A 26,528-nucleotide genomic window follows, 5' to 3' on the forward strand; every position below is an offset into this window, starting at 1 on the left:
TTACTCAGCGGTTTCAGCCGTGGGCAAAGAGAAGCTTAATTAAAACAAATGGACTCGCACTGCAATACTTAGATCAGCTCTGTGTTTACATAATTTGTACTTTGGAACAAATCAAATACACGTCACGAGACTAGCTGCATTATTTCTAGATTATGTTAATGTTGCTGTACAGCCATTTGCCTACCCACTCCTGGATGAGGGCCTACCCACGCCATGCGGGGGCTCGGGGGCTATTTGACCAGACTTCGCCGCATGGTCTCTGTGGGTCGGTGAAAATGTGGAGCATAGGTGTGGGAGCAAAGAAGTGCAGTACGATGATGGATTTTCGTTTCTCCACTGCCCACTGCCGCTCATTAGAAATCCCCCTGGTGCTGTACTTGGCAGAACATCCCAATGATTATGCCGCAGCTGCTTATTGTTATTAACGCATGCTTCCGATTTACTGCATCAACTTCTCAGTAGTACAAGCCCACTCCTTGGCGAGTCCTTGGCTGGAAGACACGCCCATGACCATCTCAGCTGATCTCATCAGGTCTCGCAAGCTAAGCATGTTTGAGCCTGGTTAGTGCTTGGATGAGAGCCTGCTTGGGCTGTGAAGTGCATGACCGGGAGATGGCAGTCGAGCAACGGATTTTTTAAATCTATCTGTGCAGAACTTTAGAGTGTTTTCCCATCATATGCATGAGTTTTTTTTCTTTCCGGTACTCCGGTTTCATTCCTTATTCTATGCACATGTACAGCCCTTTTGTCAATCCACTGCTGGATGAGGGCCTTTCCAAGCCATGCAGTTGTTGGGGGTCATCTGATTTAAATCACTATACAGGTCCGTACAGGTTGATGAAATTGGGTGGGCATAGAAGTATAGTACAACATTTTTCTGCACTGTCCCATAAGCAGTGTCTTCTTATTTCTATGTTGGTGCACTTGTAAACATTTCAGGCAAGGGTTTGGTGCTAAAACTTTACGAGTGCATGGCTTCTGGGTACTGGGTAAGTTTTTGTACGCAAATGCCATGCACTCATAAATGAAATTGGCCAAACATCCTTTTGTAGGATGCTGATTAAGTCGTCTTAAAACTCGGTGAGACTTTCCTGGGTTAAGGGCATTCGAATAATGTGAATGGTGAAACCTTGCAATGTACTTTATTGCTAGCTTTGACAGAGGTTGACCTAGATGCCTTTGGGATACGATACAGCAATCATCATCATAATAATAATAATTTACAGCCCTTTGACAATCAAATGCTGGATGGAGGCCTCCCATTGTCCTATCATTTATGGGGTTGTCGACCATACTGCACCACGCTAGTCAACGGGGGAGGGTGGGTTATGGTGAAGGTGGGGAGCAGAGACGTGGAAAGTGTGGTTAAGATGTCCCTTGGCAATGATGTCAGCCGTGGCTGCGTATATCGGACTCGGGTCGCCGAGTTCATAGCGCAGTGCGCCAACCGCTGCACCACCACTCCTCCCCCGCGACTTAGATGTCACTTACCGAGTTAGTCGTTGATAGTGAGCAGAACCCGGAGCCTGTGTCTTGGTGAAAACGCGCAGTGGCTTGTGGATATCCAATGCGATATTTGGCTCAGCTTGTTCATGGCGCATGCTCGTATACTGGGGAATGTCGTCCGGGTTTCTGGTGAGTGCATGTCAGTAAACCAACCGGCAAGGCTCCCAGTACAAAAAAAAACCCATCGCAACCCCAGTGAGTATTGTTGATGCATTTTTACCTGCTTAAATTTTACTGCTTTCATTCATTTTGGCAGCAGCACAGGAGCACCTGAATGTCAAACTGGAAAACATCATTGCGAGCGGTGGGAAAGTGGCACAAACGTTGCCAGACAATCTCAGAGTAGACACCAGGATGTTACCTGTAAACGTGTAAATGGGCTCCGTGTTTGCACTCAGGAGAGTGTGTGTGTTTGTGTGCCGGACACATCTGTGCAAAAGATAATTTGATAGCTCACTTTTTCTCCAGTATGAATACATATTCTGCTTCTGAAAAATATTTTTATGTGTGCTTTTTAAGCTTACTGGTGTTATTTTGTAATAAGTTCTGTAATTTGGTTATTGCTCAGTTTATTGTGCAGCAATACCTGCCACTTATAATAATATCACTCGCCGCTGATGTTAGCTGTGACCATGAATCAAACTTGGGAGCGCCTGGGTCATAAGCGCGCTGCGCTTACCACCACGCCACCGCTGCACGCAAAACAACACATTTGTCGGCAACGCTGCCCTAAATATAAATATAATAGATGGGGAACATTTCAAGGTAATGGGCATTCTTCACAGCAAGAGATATCTCTTTTAGAGGAATGTTTTTGTTTTCTTTGATGGATGTGTGATATTTTAATCGTACAAAATTACAAACTGGGAATTTTTATTGCAAAAGGTATACGAGCAGAAGACAGTTGCCCTGGCCGGCTTAAAGAGATCCAGAGAACGGCCGATTTTTTGATGCGACTGCTGAGGATTTGTACAGTTGGCTTGAATGTTCAGTTCATCCTGCTAAATCGCCTCCCACACAACTCAACAAAGACCAAGATCTCCCGTATAGCCTGGATCGGACTTTTGGGGCAAGTGCTGTTAGCGAGCACATATGAAGGTCAGCACGGCACACGAGGCGGTGAGCGGCCAGCACCACGCATGGCCGCCTTTGTCTCCCTCGTGGCGATGTTTACACACCAGAGGTCGCAAACGGGTTTTGATTCCCTACCCGTACCCGGCCGCACCAGGGTCGCAAACGGGTACCCGTACCCGGCCGTACCCGTACCCTACCCGTACCCAGCCGGGTACCCAGCCGGGTACGGGTAGGGTACGGGTATCGGGTACCTGATTGCGACCTCTGGGATGAAGCCATATTGCAGGCGCGGGTGGGTTGATTCTAGGAACTTGAATTGTGAGAAGAGACAAGACGTTGGGAAATGAGTGACAAACAGTTACTCACCAGTGACTCATGGCCTACCCGTACCCATACCCGGCCGCACCAGGGTCGCAAATGGGTACCCGTACCCGGCCGGGTACGGGTAGCCGGGTATCGGGTAGGGTACGGGTATCGGGTACCCGGTTGCGACCTCTGTTACACAACGCACCAGGTACTCATTTGAGGCTGAGTCGACCTAGGGGGAAGCCCAGGAACGGTTCAGATAATCGTCACTGGTGTTGGCCATGAGCGTGATTCGAGCTCGGGTCACAGGGTTCGTAGCGCTCGCTGCAACCACTTTCCCTCCCCTACCAACACACTCGCACATTGAGTCACCCACACCCCCACCGTCTCATCAAGCCAACTCTCTTGTCACTTCACTAATCACCGCGCTCCTCAAAATTCCAGGGAGAAAACTTCCCGGCGCGACAGCCCGTTAGGCGGAATGCCACCACCCCCCCGTCAGACACGGGCGGCCGCCGTCTTCCGTAAGGTTTTTGCCCGATGCTTTACAAAAAGACGTCCTTGGTGTAAAGACCCGGGCTCCGCCTGGACTCGTCGTAAATGAAGTCTGAGACGCGGCGAGGGCAATTGTGCACCCCACCACCACCACCACCACCTTGCCAATGGGGTGGGTGCGGCAGGGCAAGCATCTCGTCTCCTGGAGGCAAATGATTAAAAATTGATGGCTGAGCTATAAACAACACGGCGAAGGTGCCTTCGCCAAGACAATTCGTTTTAACACGTAATGTACGTGGGAAGCGCTGGCGTGTGTTACATGCGATTCTCTCAATTTACAGTTCTATATTTATTCGTGTGATTATGTATATGTTGTTGTTGTTGTAAAGTGGGTTTGGTGTGTGTAAAACAAATATTTGTTTTATTTAGTCTTTGTTTGGTTTTTAAAATTTCACAACAAATATAAATAGGCACAATTGTAATTTCTCATCCATCTTGATGTAGTTATTATCAGTGTTGTCACAAAATATTGGATTCCATTGTATGTTTATATGTTGAACTTCTTTCACACCGTACGTAGCCAAACGTGCCATTTCGAGGTGCAGAGCGGAAAGACAACAAACAAACCATTTCAGATATGACTTATGGGTTGGATAGTTATGTATAAACAATTCATAATTGCATTTTTCCTTCATACCAAAACATTTATCTGAAAATAAATGTGTATGGTTGTTCCGTATACGTTGTAAAAATATTATATTGCTGCCATAATAATGAGAAGAAATGGAGAAGCGGTGGTGCCGTGGTGAGCACGCCACGCTATGAACCTGGCTATTTGAGCTCAATTCCCGGCTAGATATCAATTCCCAGCTTGCATCAGTGGAAAAGTGATATCTGAAGCAATCCCGGGCTCCCCATTCACCATCCCGCTCTGTCCGTCAAGGTGAGGTACGGTCAAACATCCCCCGCAACCGACGCAACCTTTGGAGGCTTTCTTCCAGCCACTGGACTGGCAAATAGCTATGAGTGGTGAGTAATTTAATAATTAAATACGCTCATGTGCAGTTGCTCGGTGGGTTATTACGTCGGAGGAGGATTGCGCGAGATGGCCACAAACTTGGGGAGGCCCTCTCTCCAGCAGTGGATTGATCATGGCTGTTAATGCTGATGAATGCTAAAACAAATCTAAAATGTATTCTTCACCGCAGTGCAATTGCTACGATGGACCTGGTTGTACCCAGCTTCACCGTTAGTGCTCAGGAGCGTATACCTTTTAAGTTGTACCTTCACGTCGGTGGTTGCATATTTTGAAGATCAGAGTGAGCAAAGGCGGGTGGCCATAAGGCATACCTAAAACATGAGCTTCGGTCTGTGTGGGCGAATGTGGTAAAAAAAAAAGGGGGTAAGTGGACAAACATTAATTTGTTCTCCGTTGTATCATCGCTCCCACTTACTCATGGGCCTGCGAGGATGCGTCACGCACGCAGCGTATGAGAAAGGCGTGTGCAAATATATATAACGCGTTACGAACGAGGCAAATGGCGCATGCTCGCCTGTGCTCTATCGACAACACTGGTACAGATGTAATGTTTTGTGGAGCCTTGTGCAGGAACATCTGCGGTGTGTGCGTCCACATCCCTATGTCCATCAGTACCCAAGCACCAGCTTACAATGAGTAATGCGCCACCCTGTAAATGTACGTGTTACACGCCTCCCACGCTAAACACATGCATTCTAAAGTTGTGTACTCACAAGCCACAAGCATGCTTATGGCCTCCACAATCCCAGGCAATGCGGGTGAGTGATGTGCCAACTCTTGTCCCCGGGCAAATTCCGATTGATGAATCTTACGAAGAAGCTGGCCCACACACAGGCCCGTCTCACATACTCTTTAGGTGTTGAGCGTGAACGGGAACCATAAATATGCCGGCCGCATCTTCGAAGGGTTGACTCCCAAAGTCTCAGAGCTCTCCGCAGCAACGCATGCGGTTTTGATGGTCCCGACCCAATTAACTCGAAGGCGCAGGGATGCCACAGATGGGCATGTTCTCCCATGGATGGAATGCATCGTCAGTTTCCTGTCCAGTTGTGGCAGTTTTGATCTGCAGATGATCGCTTTGCAAGAGGGCAGTTGAATAATTTTGGACGTGCAACCAGAGACAGCCACATTTCTGGCATTGTCCCACTCGTGCTAGACCAATATCTTAAAACTGTCATTCAATATCTTCATTTTGGCAAAGGGGTCCTATAGTTACGTGGGTAATCGTTAGAAGAAGTTAAATAGTCAAGTAAATATTTAACTGCGGTTTAGTTTGTCAAGCAGTTAGGACTGTCATTCAGATTGAAATAATTTGACCACCGTTTTTTGCTAAGAAAGTAACGCTCGTAAAATGTCACTGTGTCGCACGTACTCGGATGAAGATTTTCATCCACGCTGCGATGGCGCAAATGGTGCTTTCATTTTCACGTGTCAAACCTTTCCGCTTATTCCATAAATAAAGGCAGTTTCTAAAACTGGCAATAATTACTTTCGTAATTGCACACCTTATGTATGACTATATTAGGATTATTTTGAAATTCTTACTCTTGAGGTTGCTTAATTTATGGAAATTGCCCAGGAGTTACCTACTACAGACTGCCAGTGCCATACCTATATTAACCATCCACTTTTTACAACTATTTGTTTCCCCTTCCACAGTCGGTGGGTAGCTTTTTGTAAGTGGGTAAACTGCTTAATGGTGCCGGGTTTAAAAAATGTTCGTTAAATCAAACAGAGACTCCTTTCAAACAAGCGATGTGAGATTGCAGTGACCTAAACTTTGAAGATATTGTTTAATCACTGTTATAAAAAAAAAACTTCGGATTGCATTGAGAAAAAAAAAAGTCATAAGGATTTTGGTGGTGGGTGGGACCAATGGTGCAATGGTTAGCACATTTATTGTATGAACTCGGTGACTTGATATTGATTCAAGGCCATGGATATCAATGATGAGTGCTATCTGAACTGGGCTCGAATCACCTCCACCTTATTCACTAACCCAGGCTGGTGAAGTATGGTCAAGCAACCCCCATGACGGACTCGATGTGCAGAGAGATCTTCATCCAGCAGTGCATTGACATAGGGATGAAACTAATTTAAGGACAATATCGTAGATCCGCCCATAACATATCCACCTTTACCGTTAACCACCCGCACCCAGTGCAGCATTTGTGCTTGGTCTCACCATCATTTTCTATAGATGATCACAAATCCAATCTCTTCTCACTCAGCAATGTATTCTTAATCTCGTGTACATTTGCATACTTCTAAAGTGCAGTGAAGCCTTGTGCCATTTATCCAGTGGCGTAACTCTCAATATCCCGGTCTTTACATATCCGACCTTTTCATATCCGCCTATACCTTAGTCCCCAGAGAGTCGGATATGCGACATTGTACTATATTACAAATATTCTTTGGTTCTTTCGGTAAAGTCACATAGGTATAAAACAAAAATCACGACGTTTCGATCGCAACACAAGCGGTCGTCCTCAGGCGGAAAAAATATAATCCAGCAGTGGAACTGCTGAACTGATAATAAACAAAACTTCAACTTTTTATATGAGCCAGAACCTGATTTTGTCTTGTACTTCTTTGAACAAGAGCTGGCCAGGAAGGTGAATGATTTCACCGTGCCCAGCATGAGACGTCGATATTCTGGCAAGCACTCCACAACCAGGCGTCGGTCAACTCGATGTGTTTGAATCACACGAAGCAATGTGTGGTTGTGCCACATGTGGTCCTGCCTCGCCAGGCAAACGGTACGCACCAGAGGTCGCAACCGGGTACCCGATAACCGTACCCTACCCGATACCCGGCTACCCGTACCCAGCCGGGTACGGGTACGGGTACCCGTTTGCGACCCTGGTGCGGCCGGGTACGGGTACGGGTAGGCCGTGAGTCTCACTGGTGAGTAACCGTCTGTCACTCATTTCGGGTAGGGTACGGGTAGGGAACGGGTACCCATACCCGGGTACGGGTACCCATTTGCGACCCTGGTGCGGCTGGGTACGGGTAAGGAATCAAAACCCGTTTGCGACCTCTGGTATGCACTGACATCCTTCACCAAGGTCAGCTCCCTTCTCAATAAATCTACAGCTGCAGTACGGAATCCATTGGCTGTTCGTTCCGTGTCTTTCATTTGTATTTTTCCATACTTATTTTTGTTTCATAGCTCTCCCACGTGTTGTTCGGCTTGTTACTTTGTTTGACCGGCACGATATCTTGACGTTTGACTCCACGTGCCGAGGCGCTTCTTTCAGGAATTGAATAGTTCCTGAAATAATCGTGGTTAACATTTGCTGAAGAAGCCACCCCCCCTACCACGAAAACCTACGCGGTAAGCGAGACAGGTGACGTGAACAAAGAAGTGCAGGTAAATAATTTTCCTCTCGTCTGTGGCGCTCATTATTATTTAAAGCACGTGGACAGCATCGCCTTGAAGTGAGCACTTCTGCGCGACTCCATTAGCCGTGCCCTGGCCTCTCTGCGCCCGCCGATGACTCTGCCGTGGGAAGCCGTTCCGCGCAGCCTTTGCTGCCCCACCTCTCTCCAGTGGCTCGCTTAGTCACTCATCCTCCCTCCCTCCCTCTCTCCTCCTCCTCCTCCGCTTTATCCTGGAAGCGTGTTCCAACAATGAAGCGCTCACTCACTGCAGCCAGCGCCCTGGGATGCAGGGACGTGTGGTCAGGGGAGGCAGGGGAGGCACAGCCTCACCTGACATACTCCAATGAAAATAGCTGTTACCAAATGTTTAAAATAATAATTTAAAAAAATTACGATTTTTCCACTGATCTGTGTTATAAATGTAATTTCTGTACGATTCCAATCATTTTTATATTCAAAATCGCCAAATTTGCGGAGCTTCGCTGCAAACACAGGGAGAGATGAGAGGTGAGGCAGCGACGAGCTCAGCCTCCCCTCTGATTGCGCAACCCCTCAGAAACCAGATGGAGCGTGCCTGTTACTATTCATGTCTTCGCTTTCCATACTCCAGGTAACTTATTTCACGTATGTGTATAAACATATTTAGGCTCGCTGGTCTCGTCATGAAACTGCAATGAAAAAACACCCGGGGAGGCAGCTATCACATCTGCCTCACTGAGGGGGGACGTGTCTAACACGCCCCCCTCAGTGAGGACACGCCCCCCTCAGAGAGGACACGCCCCCCTCAGTGTGTGAATCTGGCTCTGACACGAGCCAGTGCCTCCCCAGCCATTGACCTCATCGCACGTCACTGCTGGGATGGTAGATGCAGGGAAGGAGATAAAAGTGCCGTAGTCTGCTACGGACCCGTGCGCTCGTTTCAATAATTCGGGGCCCGCTGTCCGCACGCACGTCCGCAGGATATGTTTGTGAAAGCCGCGGGTGGTTTTCATGTCGCCCAGAGTGTTGTGTGCGTGTGCGCAGACCGGCGTTGAGCGGCAAGTGCAGCGGTTAGCGCTACGCTGCGGCTACGAACCCGGTGACCTGGCTTCGATTCCCACTCGCGGCCAACACCGGTGACGATTATTTGAACCGTTCCTGGGCCTCCCCTAGGTTGACTCAGCCTCAAATGAGTACCTGGTGCGATGCATAAACATCGCCACTGGGGAGACAAAGGTGGCCGGGCTTGGTGCTGGCCACCCACCCATTCGTGTACCGTGCCAGCCTTTATAGGTGCTTGCTTAACAGCACTTGCCCCAACAGTCTGTTACAGGCTATACGGGGGATCTTTGTCTTTATTAGCGTTTCAGATTGTGCCAACCACACCTTTTGGGAGTTAATAATTGTTGACACTACCGTGTCTCTCTGATTATATCTTGCAGTAGAGTATTGGGCAATCGATACTTAAATTAAATGTCCAAAATATCACTGCTGGATCACGTGAGATGTTTGCAAAGTGATTTTTTTTACAACAGCTTATTCTCCCCTCGCTGGAAATACCCTCACGTCACGGTGTTCTATCTTATTCACACCTCACCCATAGGCTCATTAATGATTGGCTTTGAATGTCATGCTCATCCCCATTGGTGTAAAATGCAGTCTCCAACTGTTATCAACCTGATCTCGCTGGCCTCTCCATGTGCTTTAAAGAAGGCCCATTGCCCGAAACGTTGCCTATTATATTCTTAGGTTTTTGTTCGGTAAAGTCACGTAGGTAAAACATCAAAATTAATGAAAATAAAATAAAACAAAAATCACGACGTTTCGGAGGCAACACAAGTCTCCGTCATCAGGTGGGACCGTCACAGCCAGATTAGCTGCATCAAGTGAGGCAATGATTCAAGATGTAATCCCTTATAAGCAAGTTTGGAGGGGGGAGGAGAGGGGGGGGGCTCATCAGAATGTGGTAGCCAATGAATGGAACGTATCGGGAGGGAGGGCCAAAAAAATGGGCGACGGCTTGGACGCGGTTGCTGCACACGCCAACACAATGGACAGAGAGGGGGAGGGGAGGTCTGATACACATGATAGAACAAAGGGACGAAAATGCCCATGTTTATACCAATGCTGGCTGAACAATGAAGAGAGTACTGTTAAAAATAACTGGGGATGTTAACACTCGGTAAAGTAAAGTAAAATAGTGCCTGTCAGATAAGATGGCCCAAAAAAGTGTAATTAAGTCTTTTTTGCGTGGTTGATAACATCTTTCCAATGATTACTCAGTTTGTACCCATCATCACGGTTGAAATTATGTCTGTGTTTGTATATTTGTATGGCTTCGTGTACAAACCTTTGATGGTAGCCGGGAGGTTTGCAGAGAACCTTGGTCTGGGAAAAGACAATTTCATGAGAGCCCACCGAGTTGTAGCAATGATCGGCAACGGCAGAAGAATCAGTTCTGCCGTGTTTCAGATCTGACTTGTGCTCGCGGACACGATCAGAAACATGACGTTTCGTTTCTCTAATGTAGCAATCACCACAAATGCAACTCAATTATTTTATTTTATTTTCATTAATTTTGATGTTTTACCTACGTGACTTTACCGAAAAAACCTAAGAATATGATTCCTTGCAGTCACGAAAGCTTCAAATCTAGAATTGTTGCCTATTATATACATTTTCCTTTGAAGGACACGGTGCTATTGACAAAGGTGTTGAGTTTCACGTACAATAGAACGCCTGTTAACGATCACCCTTGTTAACGACTCATCGCTTAACGACGGGCCTCCATAGAGCCCAATGTGTAGTGTATATTGTATTGTATAGTAGTGTAGTGTATATTGTAGTGTTTAGTAGTGTAGTGCCTCCATAGAGCCCAATGTGTAGTGTATAGTTGTGTAGTGTATAGTAGTGTAGTGTATATTGTAGTGTATAGTAGTGTAGTGTATATTGTAGTGTAGTGTATATTGTAGTGTATAGTGGTGTTGTGTATAGTATAGAGTATAGTAGTGTAGTGTATAGTGTAGTGTATAGTAGTGTAGTGTATAGTAGTGTATATTGTAGTGTATAGTGGTGTAGTGTATAGTGTAGTGTAGTGCCTCCATAGAGCCCAATGTGTTCGTTTACCGACCATTCCCCTGTTAACGACAGGCTGTTGTAGGTAAATATTATTAAATGCATTGATTAACCATGTTTCTTTTAATATTATGTGTTTATAATGTTGTTGGTATCTTTATGTATTGTTTATAAATATTATAAAGTACGTTTTTTGGGTGAATAGGGTAACTTTCGATGCTATCGGAACGAATTAAGCCTTTAACGTGTATTTCCTATACTCGCTTAACGACCAAATCACTTAACGCCCGGTTTCATGGAACCAATAGCCATCGTTAAGATGAGTTCTATTGTACAGTACCTTATATATTTTTTTATTTGTCGCCAGTTATCTTTTTGTGGAGAGGTGGCATTGTGGTTAACGCATTGCTCTCTGAACCTGGCCTGTGTAATTCCTTCACACCCATACGTGGCCATAATGGTGAAGTATGACCAACCACTCCCATGGATGACGTGGCACGGGGGATGCCTTTATCCAGCAATGGATTGACGAAGGTCTGTGAAAAATGCCTTACGATATATTTAGTTTAATATTCTATGTTTTGCCATGTCAAAGACCGAGGTTAACTTAAGCATAACCTTGAATCAATAAGCACCTGTTATTTGTTTTCGATGCCACTGAACAATTTAAATCAAAACATGAACCTAAAGAAATATTGTTTGCCATTTCCGAACCATCAAAATGTATTGCCGAACAATGAGCTGAGCTCTTCCAAAAGCTGGCTTCAACCTTTTGAAATAACACAACTTAATGCACGCACATATGCAGCTGAGTAATATAATTCATATGGGCACCAACACAGCCACCAACAGTGAGTGAGTCACCAATTATTCAGTTGTGCTCTGTGGGTGTAATCAACAGGCCCGGGCATGCTGCGAAACAGCTGCCTCTGCCCACAGAAAGGTGAAATGTGAATCAGTAGAAAATATGCTAATATATATATAAAAAGGGAAATTTGTGAATGTGTGTCTGTTGAAAATGTTTAGCGTACTTCCCGACATGCAACAAACTTGAAATTTGCCATGTGGGTACTTTCCAGACTGTACACCATGTAAAAATTATGAAAATAGACTTTTGTCTTTTTTTGAGGGGGGGGGGGGGCGCAATAATGCATATATTTTGCACGGCAAGTGAGCTGTGACGTCACATCTCTGTCATGTCACCCGCATGCGGAAGGGTCACGCAGTGTGCCTGCTGACGTCACGCATCCCCCCCCAACCCTCCGCGAGTAAAGTGCCATACAAATGTGTTGCAGGTCTAAGGCGTTCTTCGCTCAGCATTGCTGCTTTATTATTTCAGTCGTTTACTGCCGTACGCACCCTGAAAGTTGTGTGTGTGTCTGCATCAAGCGCGTGTATGTGTACCAATGGACGCGCGCACGTGTGTGTGTGTGGGGGGAGCGGTAGTGTAGTGGTTAGCGCGCTGCGCTACGAACCCAGCGACCCGAGTTCGATTCCCGCTCACGGCCACCACCGGTGACGATTATTTGGACCGGTCCTGGGCCTCCCCTTGGTCGACTCAGCCTCAAATGGGTATCTTGTGTGGTGTGTAAACATAATTTACAGACGTTTGTCAATCTTCTGTTGTATTAAGGCCTCCCCCCGCAGGGGTCGTGTTAGTCACGGGAGTCGTTTGACCATACTTCACCACGCTGGTCAGTGTGGCTTGGTGAAGGTGATGGTGAGGGCCGCTATAACCGGTTCAGATATCACTTGCTGCTGATGGCCGGAAATGAAACTCAGATCGCTGGGCTCATAGTGAAGTGCATTGCCTGTTGTGCCACTTGTTCCACCCCAGATAATATACGCATCATTTTTATATGTAATCCTCAGTTCAATGATTAAACTGAGAATACAGGAATAAAATTTCGTGTCTAAGAATCAATGGATTCGTATCACCTCTTGCAGCCACTAGATGCGTCACCATTCACCACAATTTTAAAACAAGAATACAAAATTTGTTTTGAATAATGATCCTAAATTCATTGAATTGCTGGTTGGATGGGGATGTGTGGTGCGGTGGGTGGGGGAGAGTGGGGAGGGCACAGTCAGAGGTTAATCCTACCACCCCAAGTATACAATGTCTAATATCACTTCAACATGATCTAGCATGTATTCGGTGTGACAAATAACATTGCATTGCCAGCAACTCTTATATAACCAATGTGACAGGAGAGCTGAGGGCTACCGCATATTGCGATGGAGACATAGCTTAGTTGGTAGGGCCAGCAGGGGACCCCAACCATGAAAGCACAAGTTCAGATTTTGTCCACGTGGAATCACAATCCCTCAATGTGATATTTTGCGCTGGCTTTGACAATTTGTTATTGATGCTGATGAACAACTGAACTTCTCTTCTCGATCACTTAGCTCCATGCGTTGAGGTCTAAAAAGTGCTGTACTATTGTCACTCGCTGACAAAATGTCAGCGAGTGGGGACTGTACCACCCCATCACGGAGATGGAGCAATGTGATTAGCTCGTGACCAGGGGATGGACTTGTCATCGCGAGTAATATCTACAATGAAAGGAAGAGGGATACACGAGTTAGACAACATACACAAGTCGAAGGCCATCACATGGACTGAAGACTTTATTGAACAGTGGATAGATCAAGGCTTCCTATTCTTGGGTTTTTTTCGGTAAAGTCACGTAGGTAAAAAAATTAAAATTAATAAAAGTAAAATAAAATAAAAATCACGACGTTTCGGAGGCAACACAAGCTTCCGTCTTCAGGTGGAAGCTTGTGTTGCCTCTGAAACGTCGTGAGTTTTTATTTTATTTTACTTTTATTAATTTTTTACCTACGTGACTTTACCGAAAAAAACCAACAACATGAATCCTTGCAGTCACGAAAGCTTCAAATCTAGAATAGATCAAGGCTGTTGCTGCTGATGATGATGATGATAATGATTGCAATAGGCATCCTGTCTGTCAATCCGCTCACCTCTTCTCCTCGATGTGCGAGACGGAACTGGGTCTGGCAGAGCAGGCTGACCGGAACTCTGTGTGCCGGTCCACGTCCCGTCTCCACATACGCGGACGCTGAAAAAAAACACGTTCATCCTGCTGCATTCACTGTTTGCACTAACAAGTCGAGTGTCCTATTACTCGAAGAGGATTTCAGTAAAAGAAGAAAAAAAATATCCGAGCGTGTTTGCATCGCGAGTAATTAAAGCGACGGAGATGTACTTGCCGGGATGCGATGTTTGCCTTTGGGTTTTCCTGCAACTGTGCCATAGATGTATGCACTTTATCCCTAACTGTGACATGACGCAGATTGTCCACTCGTGCTACAAATGCCATTATCAACAACAGGCAGACGCCGCCGCCGTCGCCGCCGCCCCTGCGAAAGCTCTCGGGGAGCTTGGTGGCAGCGCGTTTGTGGCTGTGAAAATTGCCGTTTGTGAACTGTGATGGGTGGTTTTATTTTCATGCCAGAAAATCGCTGGTACACGGGTAATCAATATTGGAGAAAATAAGTCTAACGCTCATTTGTAAACTGCATTGTGATGTGGGGGCGCGGGTTGGGCCTGTGCGTTGTGTTCCAGTGTCCATTTGCTGCTGCGTGTTCATTCTCTTCCTCTTCCTCTCCGAACTCTCGGGGTTCATCACCACTGAAATGTAAGTTGTTGATGCACACGTCGATGCTGTCTTTGGCACCGTTAATGGACTATAATTTAATTTATACCAAGGGAGAGACAGGCTACGACCAAATGACCTTCGCATTACTCAGAATGTACCTGGTAGCATCAGATCTTGGACACGCAGCAGGATATTGATCCTGGTTAATACTTGGATGGGTGACCCCTATACCAGGGCTTGCCAGGAGTTGTAGGCGTGGGAGCTGTGAAGTGTGGCCAGGAGATGGCAGTGCTAAATGTCTCCCCCCTCGAATGCGTGGCCGGTTTTTTCCCGGGTTCTCCTATCTTTTCCCACATGAATGCAAATGCTCATTCATGGGACTGGCCAAAGTTCATAATGCAAGGATCGTCTTTAAAACAGTATTCAGACTCAGCGGTGCTTTCCTGAGTAAGGAACTACCATTTTATTGGGTGAAGTCCATTTATAGATACCCCACTGTCTTTTAAAGTCCCTTTTTAGGAGAGTGGAAATAGTACTGGGAGAGTGGAAAAAGATGTCATGAGTGTATTGAGATTGGTTGGGAACATGCAGAAAAGCTTGAATACAAATGTTACATGACTCACATCTTGAAATTTTTTGGCCAAAACCGAAAATGTTAAATTATTATTTTTGACTCTGCAGAATTTATTTTTTCTCTTGGTGTTAAAGTGCACAATGTGCTTACGTGGAATAAACCCACTGTTTTTGTGGCAAATGATTCACTCGTGCAGTCTCACTCTTGCCTCTTTAATTGGCATTTCCTCGGGAATATTTTATGCTGTCCGTGTTGATGGGCGGATTTTTTGTTGTTTTATGTTGCCGTGTTGTGTTCACAGCGTTAGTGAGCTCTACGTGGACAACCCGGAAAAAGACAGCACGGGAAAAATAGAAGTTAAGCTGAATATCAGCCTCCTGAATTTACAATGCGATGGTCAGTAATAATGCACCGGTGCATGCTTATATATGTACATACATGCATCCACCAGAAGGTGCATCGCAAGATGCACGTCATCTCGGTGCATCCTAAACCGCATCCGCACAAACCATGGCAGATGCGGATACCTGATGCACAAAAACTATCCAGTTTGCGAATATGGTTATCCAGAACAGGCCGTACAACGTACAATGACGCAATGCCCGATCCACCAATGTGACGGAGACATCACAGCTACGCACTCCGCTGCTCCGAACGCGGTTATCTGGCTTAACCACCTGAATGTGAAAATGTAGTTGTTGCTTAGCATCTACATCAGCCATCTGAAACAAGAAAAAGATTGCAAGACGCAATAAAAAAGATATTAAGAAAAGGTAAAGGGGCAGCCCTGCAATTGCTTGCTCACGCCACTGCTGGCGGACGGGCCTTTAATACGGGGAGCTCAAGAGTACTCCTATAGAGAGGGCATTTTGCCCGCGACTCAAACACGCTGTCCAGAAGTCTTAGAAGAGGGTGAGAGTACCCACACTTTAACCCACCACACATGGCCTGCCTTTTTCACCGACTGCGGTGTATACACTGGGAGATTATGCCGGCGAACTCCACATTTAGACAATGGCAGAGCAAGGGAACGTAGTGCCACGTGCCATTACCATTCGCAACGACTGCTTGTAAAATAGCCATGTAATGCCTTAATGGAGCCACCACGTGGAATGCTTTTGAATGCAAAACAAACAGAGCCACCTTGTAAACGAGCTTTTTTTGTAGTTCAATGGACTACTCTGTATACAGTTACTCAATTGAACGTGAACAAGGACTTCTTGTAAAACTACACACACGATTCAGCTTAATGGGGGCACACACAGGCTCTCTCTTATCTGCAGTGGCACCACTACTTGTGTATCCCTAAGGATATCTTAATCGATATGAATGACATTCACTCGGTATACAAATATAGTAAGAGTAAATGTCCTTTACACAAAACTCATTGGGTGTCAAAACTCTATATTTTTTCACGAGGGTGCTGATTTGGAACGTTTGCCCAATTACATTTTTCACGAGTGTTTGGCTCCATGTGAGAAGAAATTTGAGTACCAATAGAATGCTCGCGGATTTGAGAGAGTAATGCTCAAAGCGCCGGACGGATGGATTCATAACGTCCTCGCTGCAACGGCCATCTCCTGGCCATATTCAAGCCGATACCTACTCTGAAAAGCATCGTGTGGTGCGTGGATCAGATGCATGCATGTATGTAGAACTTCTTTGTGTGGTGCGTGGATCAGATGCATGCATGCATGTATGTAGAACTTCTTTCGCACCGTACATTAGCCAACCGTGCTCCGGACACAAGATGAAGCCAAGTAAAAACTAAAAATATCGGGCTTCATGTAAACGCACTGCTCATTAAACTTTCAGGCAAAATAAAGCCGGATAACAATTGTGCGTATTAGTGCAAATTTTTTGGGGTATTTTTGGATTGTGGTTTAACGCATATATTCCACAATTTAAACTTCCACATTTGTCTTTATAGCCCTTCTAAAACATAATTAGAAATTAAATAATTTGCCTACTCAGTGAGTTATTATTATCGACTGTATTTGTTTAATTCCGGAACTTTAATTGAATGTCAGCGTGTTGCACATTGAACAGCGGAGGCGTAGAGTTTGGCAAATCACCATTGTGTCTGTGTATATAAAGAAGGCCTATTATAGGAAACATTATTTTTGGTGCCTTGGAATGTTTTGACAATTACGTTGTGATTCAGACACTAGAATACTTTTATAAATTGGCACATAGCTGAACTTACGTAATAGACAGAAAATAACTTAAATGGTTGAGGAAACATTTAAGTAATGTGCAGAAAATAGTAGTGATCTCATAAGCATAATCCAAATTGATGATGTCATATTCATAAAAAATATATAATTACAGTCTTTGCACCTCCACTAATGAATTGTGTGATGATAAAAATATATTATTGGGCCTTCTTAGCTAGTTATCACGACGTCGCTTAATTAAACAGAAACCAAACTTTGAAAGGCGATAACACACAACACTCAAGCTAAACAATGACAGCTGTTTAAATAAAGGCATCACAAGACAGACCTAAATGTTGGGAATCTTGGGCTGTGAGTTGACAGCTCTGATCTGGCATGTGGGCACAATGACAAAGATCTCCCATATAGCCTTGACAGACTGTTAAGGCAAGTGCTGTTATCAAGCACCAATGAAGGCCAGATTGGCACACGAAGAGGTGGGTGACCAGTACCACACCCGGTCGCCTTTGTCTCATTCGTGTCGATGTTTACACACCATACAAGGTACTCATTTGAGTCGACCTAGGTGAGGCTCCGGACCAGTTCAGATAATAGTCGCTGGTGTTGGCCTTGAGCACGAATGGAACTCAGGTGGCCGGGTTCGTAGTGCAGCGCGCTAACTGCGACAATACCGCTCCCTTTGTGGGCACGCCAACAACGTGTACACGCGGCAAGCAGAGGCCTGCTCGCAGGCAAAGCGCCGAACCCATTCCAATTCCACAGAAAGTGATCTCCCCCCCCCGCCCTGCTGCAAACAGAGTGTGACTCTTCTGACAGTGACACACCGTGCCTGAAATAGCATCGGGCAGCAGCTTCGGATGACTCGACGTGTTTCGGCATAATTAAAGAATTCTATTGCAGCTGCACCCAGCGGTGCCTGTGCCTTCCGGGGTACCACAGACTGACAAGTTGAGAGGCTGGGAAAGGACTCAGAATAGACCTCTGCTTCACTCACTCTTGTTCGGATGTGGGCTGTGACTAGCCGTGGCTCTGTGAGAAGCACTAGGTTTGTTCATCAGTTGTCGAGTTGTCGATAACCATGTACAGAGACCCTATTATTGATTTGAAAAGTCATGGGAACAACAATCAAATCCAGTTCCCATTGCAGCAACGGTGGAATAAGTCGGCACTCGAGAAAGTTCAAACCGTGCAGCACGTTTCAATGTTATTTGTCGCATGCCAAGCCTTCACATGATATATATACACATATACATATATATACAAATCTGCAGCCCTTGGCTGGATGAAGGCCTTACTGTTATACTGGGCATGGTACGCGTCTGAACATACTTGACTTCGCTAGTCAGTGTGGGCTGGTGAATGATGGTAATTCATGAAACTGCAAAAAAAAAGTTACGACCATATAAAGTACCAACTGTGGCTCTGTGAGTTCCACACATCATGCAGGGCCTGTAAAGCTAGAACATGATGAGGTTTGTATCTGAGAGATCAAGGGCTCGCATTGCCCCGTGTATTGAGCTGTGAAATAACTTTGAATCATCCACTGGTATTCAGTTAGGAGAAAGTGTGTTGCTGTTGATTGGGAAAAAGTCAACGATATTTGATGAACGCCTGGCAACAATGTCTGGTTAAATATAAATGAATTCATTGTTATTCTTGGTTCTTTCGGTAAAGTCATGTAGATAAAAAAAGAAAAAAAAATGTAATAAAAAAAATAGCTTTTCTTATTTTCAACGTATTAAAAAAAAAGTTTTTTTTGTTTTCTATCTACGTGACTTTACCGAAAGAACCAAGAATATGAATTCCTGCAGTCACGAAAGTTTTAAGTCAAAATTTAATTTATTCTGCGTAGGGTGTAGAGATGCAGTTGCCATGGTGGCGAGATGTTAACTACCTCGCCAGGTATACAGGTGGTTATGGGTTCGATCCCAACCCTGACACCTGTATATTTGGAGTTTGCATGTTCTCCCCATGGTCGTGTGGATTTTTCTTCGGGTCCTCCGGTTTTTCCTTCCACATTTATAAATATGTGTTTAGAGTATTTGTCTGCTATACATTTCCACATGATAAGCCGCTTCATTGACCTATCATTTGTGACCAGGTCACTTATGAAAAAGAGCTATACAGATCAGTGGGCCTTACCTGGTAAAAAAAATAAAATAGTGTTTTTTAGATGCTATACATATCAAAGCGGATTTTTTTTTGTATAGCATTTGCCACGTAAACCTGGCCTGCATTTTCCCGAGGTCCTCAGTCTAAAATGATGACTTGCTACGGCGTGCTCAGAATCCGAACCGGGGAAACCAGCGGCCATTCACAAAGTGGTGGTTGCATCATTGCTCACACGTGTGCCGTGCCGGTCTTTGTGGCCTCCGGCTTAGCGGCGCTTGCCCAAGACGGTTGTCTCCGTTGCTTAACCGGGAGTTTTTTCCCCCCCCCCCTCCCCCCTTCCAGTGGTGGGTTTGGACATCCAGGATGAGATGGGGCGGCACGAGGTGGGGTTCATCGAGAACTCAATAAAAATCCCACTCAACGAGGGCAGCGGCTGCCGGTTTGAAGGAGTTTTCCTCATTAACAAGGTGTTCAAACGTCACATCCTGCGGCAATTTAAATTTGGGCTATTTTTACATTATTATTGATGTTACGAGCCAAAGGGAAAATATATCAACATATGCTTTTTACTTGTACGCGGCAGGCCTTCATCAAAGCCTCACTTGAAGAACCAATTTTAATTAATAAATATTTAACCCCTGTAGAGGTTAGAAAGAGTAAGGTTATAAACAAGAGAGTACCATTGCACATTAAATAATGAACACATTGTGAAATATGCCTCTGCACATGAAATACTTTGTTTATTGGCCTATGAAGTTGTTTAACAGGCCTGACTGCTGACAAGAAACACTGATTATTATCGAAACCGGTCCACAGTCTGCCTGCAGAAAAACAATGGCCTGAACGTCCCAAATGTCGATGGACAGAAAAGAGAGTGAATATATTTTACGTGCAGTGACAGATTTGTTGTGTTCGTCACTTGTAATTACGGTGCCTGATGGGAATGATGCGATTCACGCTTGAAAATCATCAAGCCGACCGGCATGTATGTAATGATACAACGATGTAGCCATTACAGCTATTACAGCCACAAACCGATTCTCGCGGTGCAGCAACGTTCGGTCCCCCGTTATCTGTAATCCTATTTCGCAATTGACAAGGCTCACTTCACAGGCTGTCTCGCGTCTGCGATGGGCTCCCCTGCGGGGGCGGGGGGTGGCGGAAATTGCAAATATTTCAGGTGGAGGGCTAGAGTGAGAATGAAAGTGCAGCCTGCGAATGACTTATTTTTTTTGCGATCAATATACAGTACGGCCTTATTTTCTCTTTTTTTTTTTTTAAACGTCGGCAAAACGCGTGTCTAATGCTTGCAGGTCCCGGGCAATTTCCACGTGTCGACACACAGCGCGCTCATGCAGCCAGAGAAGCCGGACATGACGCACACGATCCACAAGCTCACCTTCGGAGAGAAGATTTATGTAAGCACGAGAAGGCAGAGAGGTTATCTCTGTGCACACAGGCTGCATCGCTGCTGCCGCCGCTGCCGCCACTGCCGCCACTGCCGCTGAGGAGGACTGATGTTGGAACGCCACGGGAAGTGCGGCTGTTTGAATCGCAAGGGTCATTTTGTGACTTGGGGGTGGAGCGGTGGCCAGCGGTGGTGTCGTCAACCCATTGGGGGTTGGGGGGGGGAACTGAGCACAAATTATAACAAAAATTGTATTCAAGTATTTTCGGAGCGGCCCCCCACCCCCTTTCAGTTTCTAAGCTCCTAGTGAGATGAGAGAAGAGATTGTGGACAGCAGGAAGAGATTTAGTGGAGATGAGAGAAGAGATTGTGGACAGCAGGAAGAGATTTAGTGAGATGACAGAAGAGGGCTGCAGGCAAAATATCAATTCTTGAGAAATTTTGATTTTTATGTTTATCAGGATCTGAATTCGAGCTGACATTTGGTGCATCTTTTTTTTATAAATCTGGGGATCCTCTTCAGCTGCTTGGGGCCTCAAGCTTCCGCTTACTTTGCTGATGCCTAGCGCCATAGCCGGCGGTGGCACAGTGGTTAGTGCACTGCCGTATAAACCCGGCCACCTCCGTTCGATTCTCAGCCGCGGCGAGCATTAGCGGCGAGTGATATCTGAACCAATCGTCCTGGGTGCCTTTTTCACCGACCTACACTGAACGGCACGGTGAAGCATGGTCATACGACCTTCATGACGTATATAGTGCGGAGATAGCTTTACGAAGTAGTGGGTTGTCAGAGGGCTGTACATTTCTTCGTGATTTGCAACAAGAAAAACGCTTGCAAATTAAACATTGTTGGGCTCTGCGCATCGCATTCTTTCGTAATGTTTGATGTTTTTGTTGTTGTTTTACTTTGTTTTTAAAGGGAGCAAACATTCAGGGTGCATTCAACGCTTTAAAGAACACCGATCGCATCGAATCAAACCGTGAGTTTATTGTACACGGCGTTCCCATTCTGACGCGCATTCACATTCTTCGAATTTACTGAGTATTACGTTCAATTTCCTTGGCGTACACACAAGCAAATGAAAACAATTAAGTACATTATAGAGACACTACGAATCCAAATGATAATTTAAGTAATATATGGGTAATTATACACTAACGGAATAAAAAAGGGCAAGTGCGTAAGAACATTTAGAAACTGATGAGTGATGCCTCTGTCAAATTATCCGATTTTCAGGAATTGCACGGCATGCTGTGGTTCCATTTCTGTACAATTGACATTTAACCAAATGTAAACATGATAAATATTCAAATTTATCTTTCTGGAAGCTCGAGTTGTGACTGTGCACTCGCCAGCGGTTTCCATGAATTGTCACGATTTGAAGCACGGCTCATCTCCCTAACATCCCAAATACCACGGTGGCGAGAGGGGCGCCGTGGTGCTGTGATGTTAGATACCTCGCCTGGTATGCAGGAGGTCGTAGGTTTGATTCCGACCCTGACTCCTGCTGTATATTTGGAGTTTGCATGTTCTCCCCGTGGTCACGTGGATTTTTCTGGCAGGCCCTCTGATTTTTCCCTCCACAATTTAGAAACACACGTTGAGAGTGTTTGCTTGCGATAAAATTCCACGTCACAGGCCACTAAGTTGGGCTATCATTTGTGGGCAGGTCACTTCTGAAAAAGAGCTATATAGCTCAGTGGGCCATACCTGGTAAAATAAAAAATAGTGTAGTTTAAGTTGAATTGATATAAACCCACATAGAATGTGGTTATCCGACTCGGCAGCAGTGCCCACCATGAAATGTAACAGTCAGTCACCTTTACGGACTGATTCAGGATAAACGATGAGCTGTAGTACTTGTTTTTCTTATTTTCTTCACAGCCCTCTCCTCCTACGATTACATCATCAAGATTGTGCCGACGGTCTATGAAGACGTTAAAGGACACCAACAACTCTCTTACCAGTACACCGCAGGATTCAAGGTCAGTTGAAGGAGCTTCTTGGATGGCAGTGTACCATGCCAATCATTGTCAACCATGGTCAATGCGCTGCTGGATGAAGGCCAGAGGTCGCAAACGGGTTTTGATTCCTTACCTGTACCCGGCCCCGGCCGCACAAGGGTCGCAAATGGGTACCCGTACCCGTACCCGGCCGGGTACGAGTACCCGTACCTGTACCCTACCCGAAATGAGTGACAAACGGTTATTCACCAGTGACTCACGGCCTACCCGTACCCGGCCGCACCAGGGTCGCAAACGGCTACCCGTACCCGGCCGGGTACGGGTAGCCGGGTATCGGGTAGGGTACGGGTATCGGGTACCCGGTTGCGACCTCTGATGAAGGCCTCCCCAAGCCACCGCCTCCTCTCAGGATCCTGTGATGTAACAATCCACTTGGCACCTGCTTGCACGCCAGCTGATTTTCATGGGTCCCACCTCCTCGGTGGGTATCCTCTAGGATGTTCGTTCCGATCCTTGGTATATTGTCACAAAAAAGTGTAGCAATGGTTAATGATGGGCTGCTAAAGAGGAAATCCACTACCTCAAGTGCCACGTCGTGAGATGAAGTGGCCAGTTGTAACTCTTCCAGGGCTGATATGTAGAATGTCCCATCGCAGAACGTCTTCCGAAATCTCTACACGTGACCCCTTTATCAAAATCGAGGTGTCGTACTTTCCCGTGCGCCCTGCTGTAGAGATATTTGTTACGTGGTTGCCGAAACAATTTTTTTTTTATTCCCACAGCGGAAATTGTTAACCAAGGAAAGTAAAAAAGTTATTTAATATAATTGGGTTTTTCTTTTGTACAGTCATTGGTGGCCGGGGTGAGAATCTGAACCCGCTGCTACTTGGGAGAACCCGGTTGAATCACAGATGCTCACGGTGTTTAGACCCAGGTCTCAGCGGCACACCTGTGTCTTACGTTTTCAATTTAAATTAAAAAAACGAATCTTTCCGTGCATCGTATGTGGTTTATAACTGATGTGGCGACCGTTAAAAATGTTCATAGCAAGGTGTTAGAATAATACACAGACATGTAGCAGCTTGTTTTTATAAAAAACATAGTTTCCCCCCTCATTCATACAGGGTGGCCCAAGAATGAGTTAATCCACAATAAGCGTACATGGTTATTTACAGGACATATATATTTTTTATTCTTAATATAAAAACGACAATAGGTATTTGCATCAACATCATAAGCATGTGTTAGTCCAAAAGTCGAGGCACATTTTTTCAGACAGAGATGATGAGCAGGGCCCTCGAGTTCCTCCGTGGTTTTTCAGCCACTGCCGCCTACTCCAAGCTTGGGGCTCTTCCAGCTTGAAATCAAACTACAACTAAACCATTTATATTTTACCAGGTAAGGCCCACTGAGGTGTGTAGCTTTTTTTCAATAGCGACCAGGCCATAAATGATAGCTGAACGGAGTAGCATATCAAGCGGAAATTTATCGAAGTCAAATACTCTAAACGCATGTTTATAAATGTAAAGGGGAAAAACCGGAGGATTCGTAGAAAAATCCATGCGACCACGGGAAGAATATGCAAACTCCAAATATACAGACGTTGGGATCGAACCCACGACCTCCTTTATACCAGGCGAGATAGTTAACATCTCGCTACCGTGTCACTATTTTTTTGTTAACACAGAAATCAAATGTCTGTTAACTTTTCAGATTGTTTGCCTTCGTTCTTTACACATTTTTGGACGACACCCGCTCTGCTACGCGATGAGAGAGATTCGGTAGCAGAAATCCGTTTTGTCTCTAGTCACCGTGTCTCTTTCATCTTTGCCCGGAAATGTAAATGAAAGCTAAATAAAGGACAATTACTAAATTATTATTATTAAAGTATTTTTTAAAATTAATTAGATGTATACTAAAATAGTTGGAAAATAAGCCTGGCTGTGGCACGGTGTTAATGTTATCGGCTGCTCACATTTTGTTTACGCCTCCCATGTAAATATATCAGCTATATAATTTAATATAGCACCAATAAACTTTGCACATTCTATTTTAGTCACTGCAGAAAAAAAAGATGAGGCTCAGCGTTCACTTCCTGCACGATGTGGGTTATAATTACGCTCAGTAAATACATTGATTTGATTATCAACATGTGCAATCATTAACTTCCACGCCAGCAAAGGGCCCACATTTTCATTTTCCTCGCTGTTCAACGTTACATTTATCATGAAGGCCGCCCCTAATGTCCTGGTTTAGTTTAGTTGGCCTCTGTAAAGTGTCGCTGTCAAATGTGTAATAGCTAACGGAACTGAATCGAAGCTAAGTTGTGCAGGAGGGCGTGAAAGCAATTTGCTAATTGATGGCAGCAGCAGGTTTGTTTGTGTAACTGGGACAAATTCACGGCACCCTCTCTTGAGAAAAAAAAAACCCCAGGTACAGTGCATGGTGGCCCAGTGAGCTGACGGCTCGGAGAGACTGGATACGATACGCAGCGGATCTGTTGACAAAGTCAGTCTCTGTTTACACACAGGCACCACTCGGCTTTAAAAATGTCCATTTCCTTCCGGTTCGGCACGGCTGGTGTTTCATGTGGCTTTAAAAGGATCACAGTTGTCTTTTAATCTCCAGCTGGGGGGCGGGGGGCAGGGGGGGGTGGGAGGAATGGGATGGGATATGGGCCAGGAGGAAGAGAAGGGGAGGGGTGGGTGGATCGGTGGGTGTGTGTGTGGTGTTAGGTTCAGGCAGAGGGAGAGGTGCTGTTCAGTGGGGAGATTGAATGGAGGTTACGGGAGCCACCAGTTGGGGGTGGTGGGGGCGGGGTGCGGCGGGGGGGGGGCATTTTCCTGATTGGATTTCACGCGGCGCAGGCCGCTAATTTGGCTCTCGATGCTCATCAGCAGATAGCACCTGCCAAGGCGCTGGCCACTTTGATGCAAGGCAGTCGGTGTGGAACTCGGCCACTTGACTGGGGATGTGAATTGGCTTACTTGTGAAAACGACCAAGCACTTTGTTGCCAGATGGGACATTCGTCCAGGAAGTGTGTGTCCCCTTTTTTTTTTTTAAACAGCCGCAGGCCATCAAGAGAAATGGCCCTGCGGTGTGATATTAACTCGGACCTGAAAGGTTCCACAAGACGTGCAGTGTGCATCACTGCCTAAATCCTTAGCCAAAATGTCAACGAGTTTTAGAGGAATTACACTTAGCATCTGCAAACAAAGGAGGTAAGCATCGAGCTACGTGCGTATATGAGTCATCCCAATGTTGCTGCCTTTGTTCGTAAAGATTAGTTGGGATTGAAAGTTATTTTGAAAAAAATCTACAATTGTCTTCGATTGTAGGCATGTCTGCTTCATTGTCACATTGCGTGTTCTCCCTTGTGCCTCAAAAACAAATCTAATTACCAGAGGTGTGGACTCGAGTCATGTGACTTGGACTCGAGTCAGACTCGAGTCATGAATTTGATGACTTGCGACTCGACTTGGACTTGCATAACAATGACTTTGTCCCACCTATGAGATGTGGACTCGAGTCATGTGACTTGGACTCGAGTCAGACTCGAGTCATGAATTTGATGACTTGCGACTCGACTTGGACTTGCATAACAATGACTTTGTCCCACCTATGAGATGTGGACTCGAGTCATGTGACTTGGACTCGAGTCAGACTCGAGTCATGAATTTGATGACTTGCGACTCGACTTGGACTTGCATAACAATGACTTTGTCCCACCTCTGCTAATTACCAACATATATCCTGCTCGTTATTAAGGAAGGGAGCTAAAACTGCTCAAAGTGGCTTTGCGGGGAATGT

The 26,528-nt window shown here is 45.5% G+C and overlaps 1 protein-coding gene and 1 long non-coding RNA gene across 2 annotated transcripts in view; one reads left to right on the plus strand and one right to left on the minus strand.

Annotated features, from left to right (window-relative positions):
- Positions 1–26,528, plus strand: part of ERGIC1 (endoplasmic reticulum-golgi intermediate compartment 1) — a 46,717-nt gene that overhangs the window by 11,694 nt on the left and 8,495 nt on the right. Inside the window, exons 3-8 of the mRNA XM_078855467.1 lie at positions 14,448–14,520; positions 15,357–15,451; positions 19,687–19,811; positions 20,658–20,762; positions 21,672–21,732; positions 22,638–22,738. Of these exons, the coding sequence (XP_078711593.1) occupies positions 14,448–14,520; positions 15,357–15,451; positions 19,687–19,811; positions 20,658–20,762; positions 21,672–21,732; positions 22,638–22,738 (560 nt within the window). The remainder of the gene's footprint in view (positions 1–14,447; positions 14,521–15,356; positions 15,452–19,686; positions 19,812–20,657; positions 20,763–21,671; positions 21,733–22,637; positions 22,739–26,528) is intronic.
- Positions 13,391–20,815, minus strand: LOC144931527 (uncharacterized). The gene is made up of 3 exons (XR_013636576.1): positions 20,744–20,815; positions 13,844–13,962; positions 13,391–13,414 (listed from the first exon to the last, which is right to left on the minus strand). It is a non-coding gene; the product is annotated as an uncharacterized LOC144931527 (long non-coding RNA).

The sequence above is a fragment of the Lampetra fluviatilis genome, chromosome 4 (assembly GCF_964198595.1).
Source record: "Lampetra fluviatilis chromosome 4, kcLamFluv1.1, whole genome shotgun sequence".
NCBI classification, from domain to species: Eukaryota; Metazoa; Chordata; class Hyperoartia; order Petromyzontiformes; family Petromyzontidae; genus Lampetra; species Lampetra fluviatilis.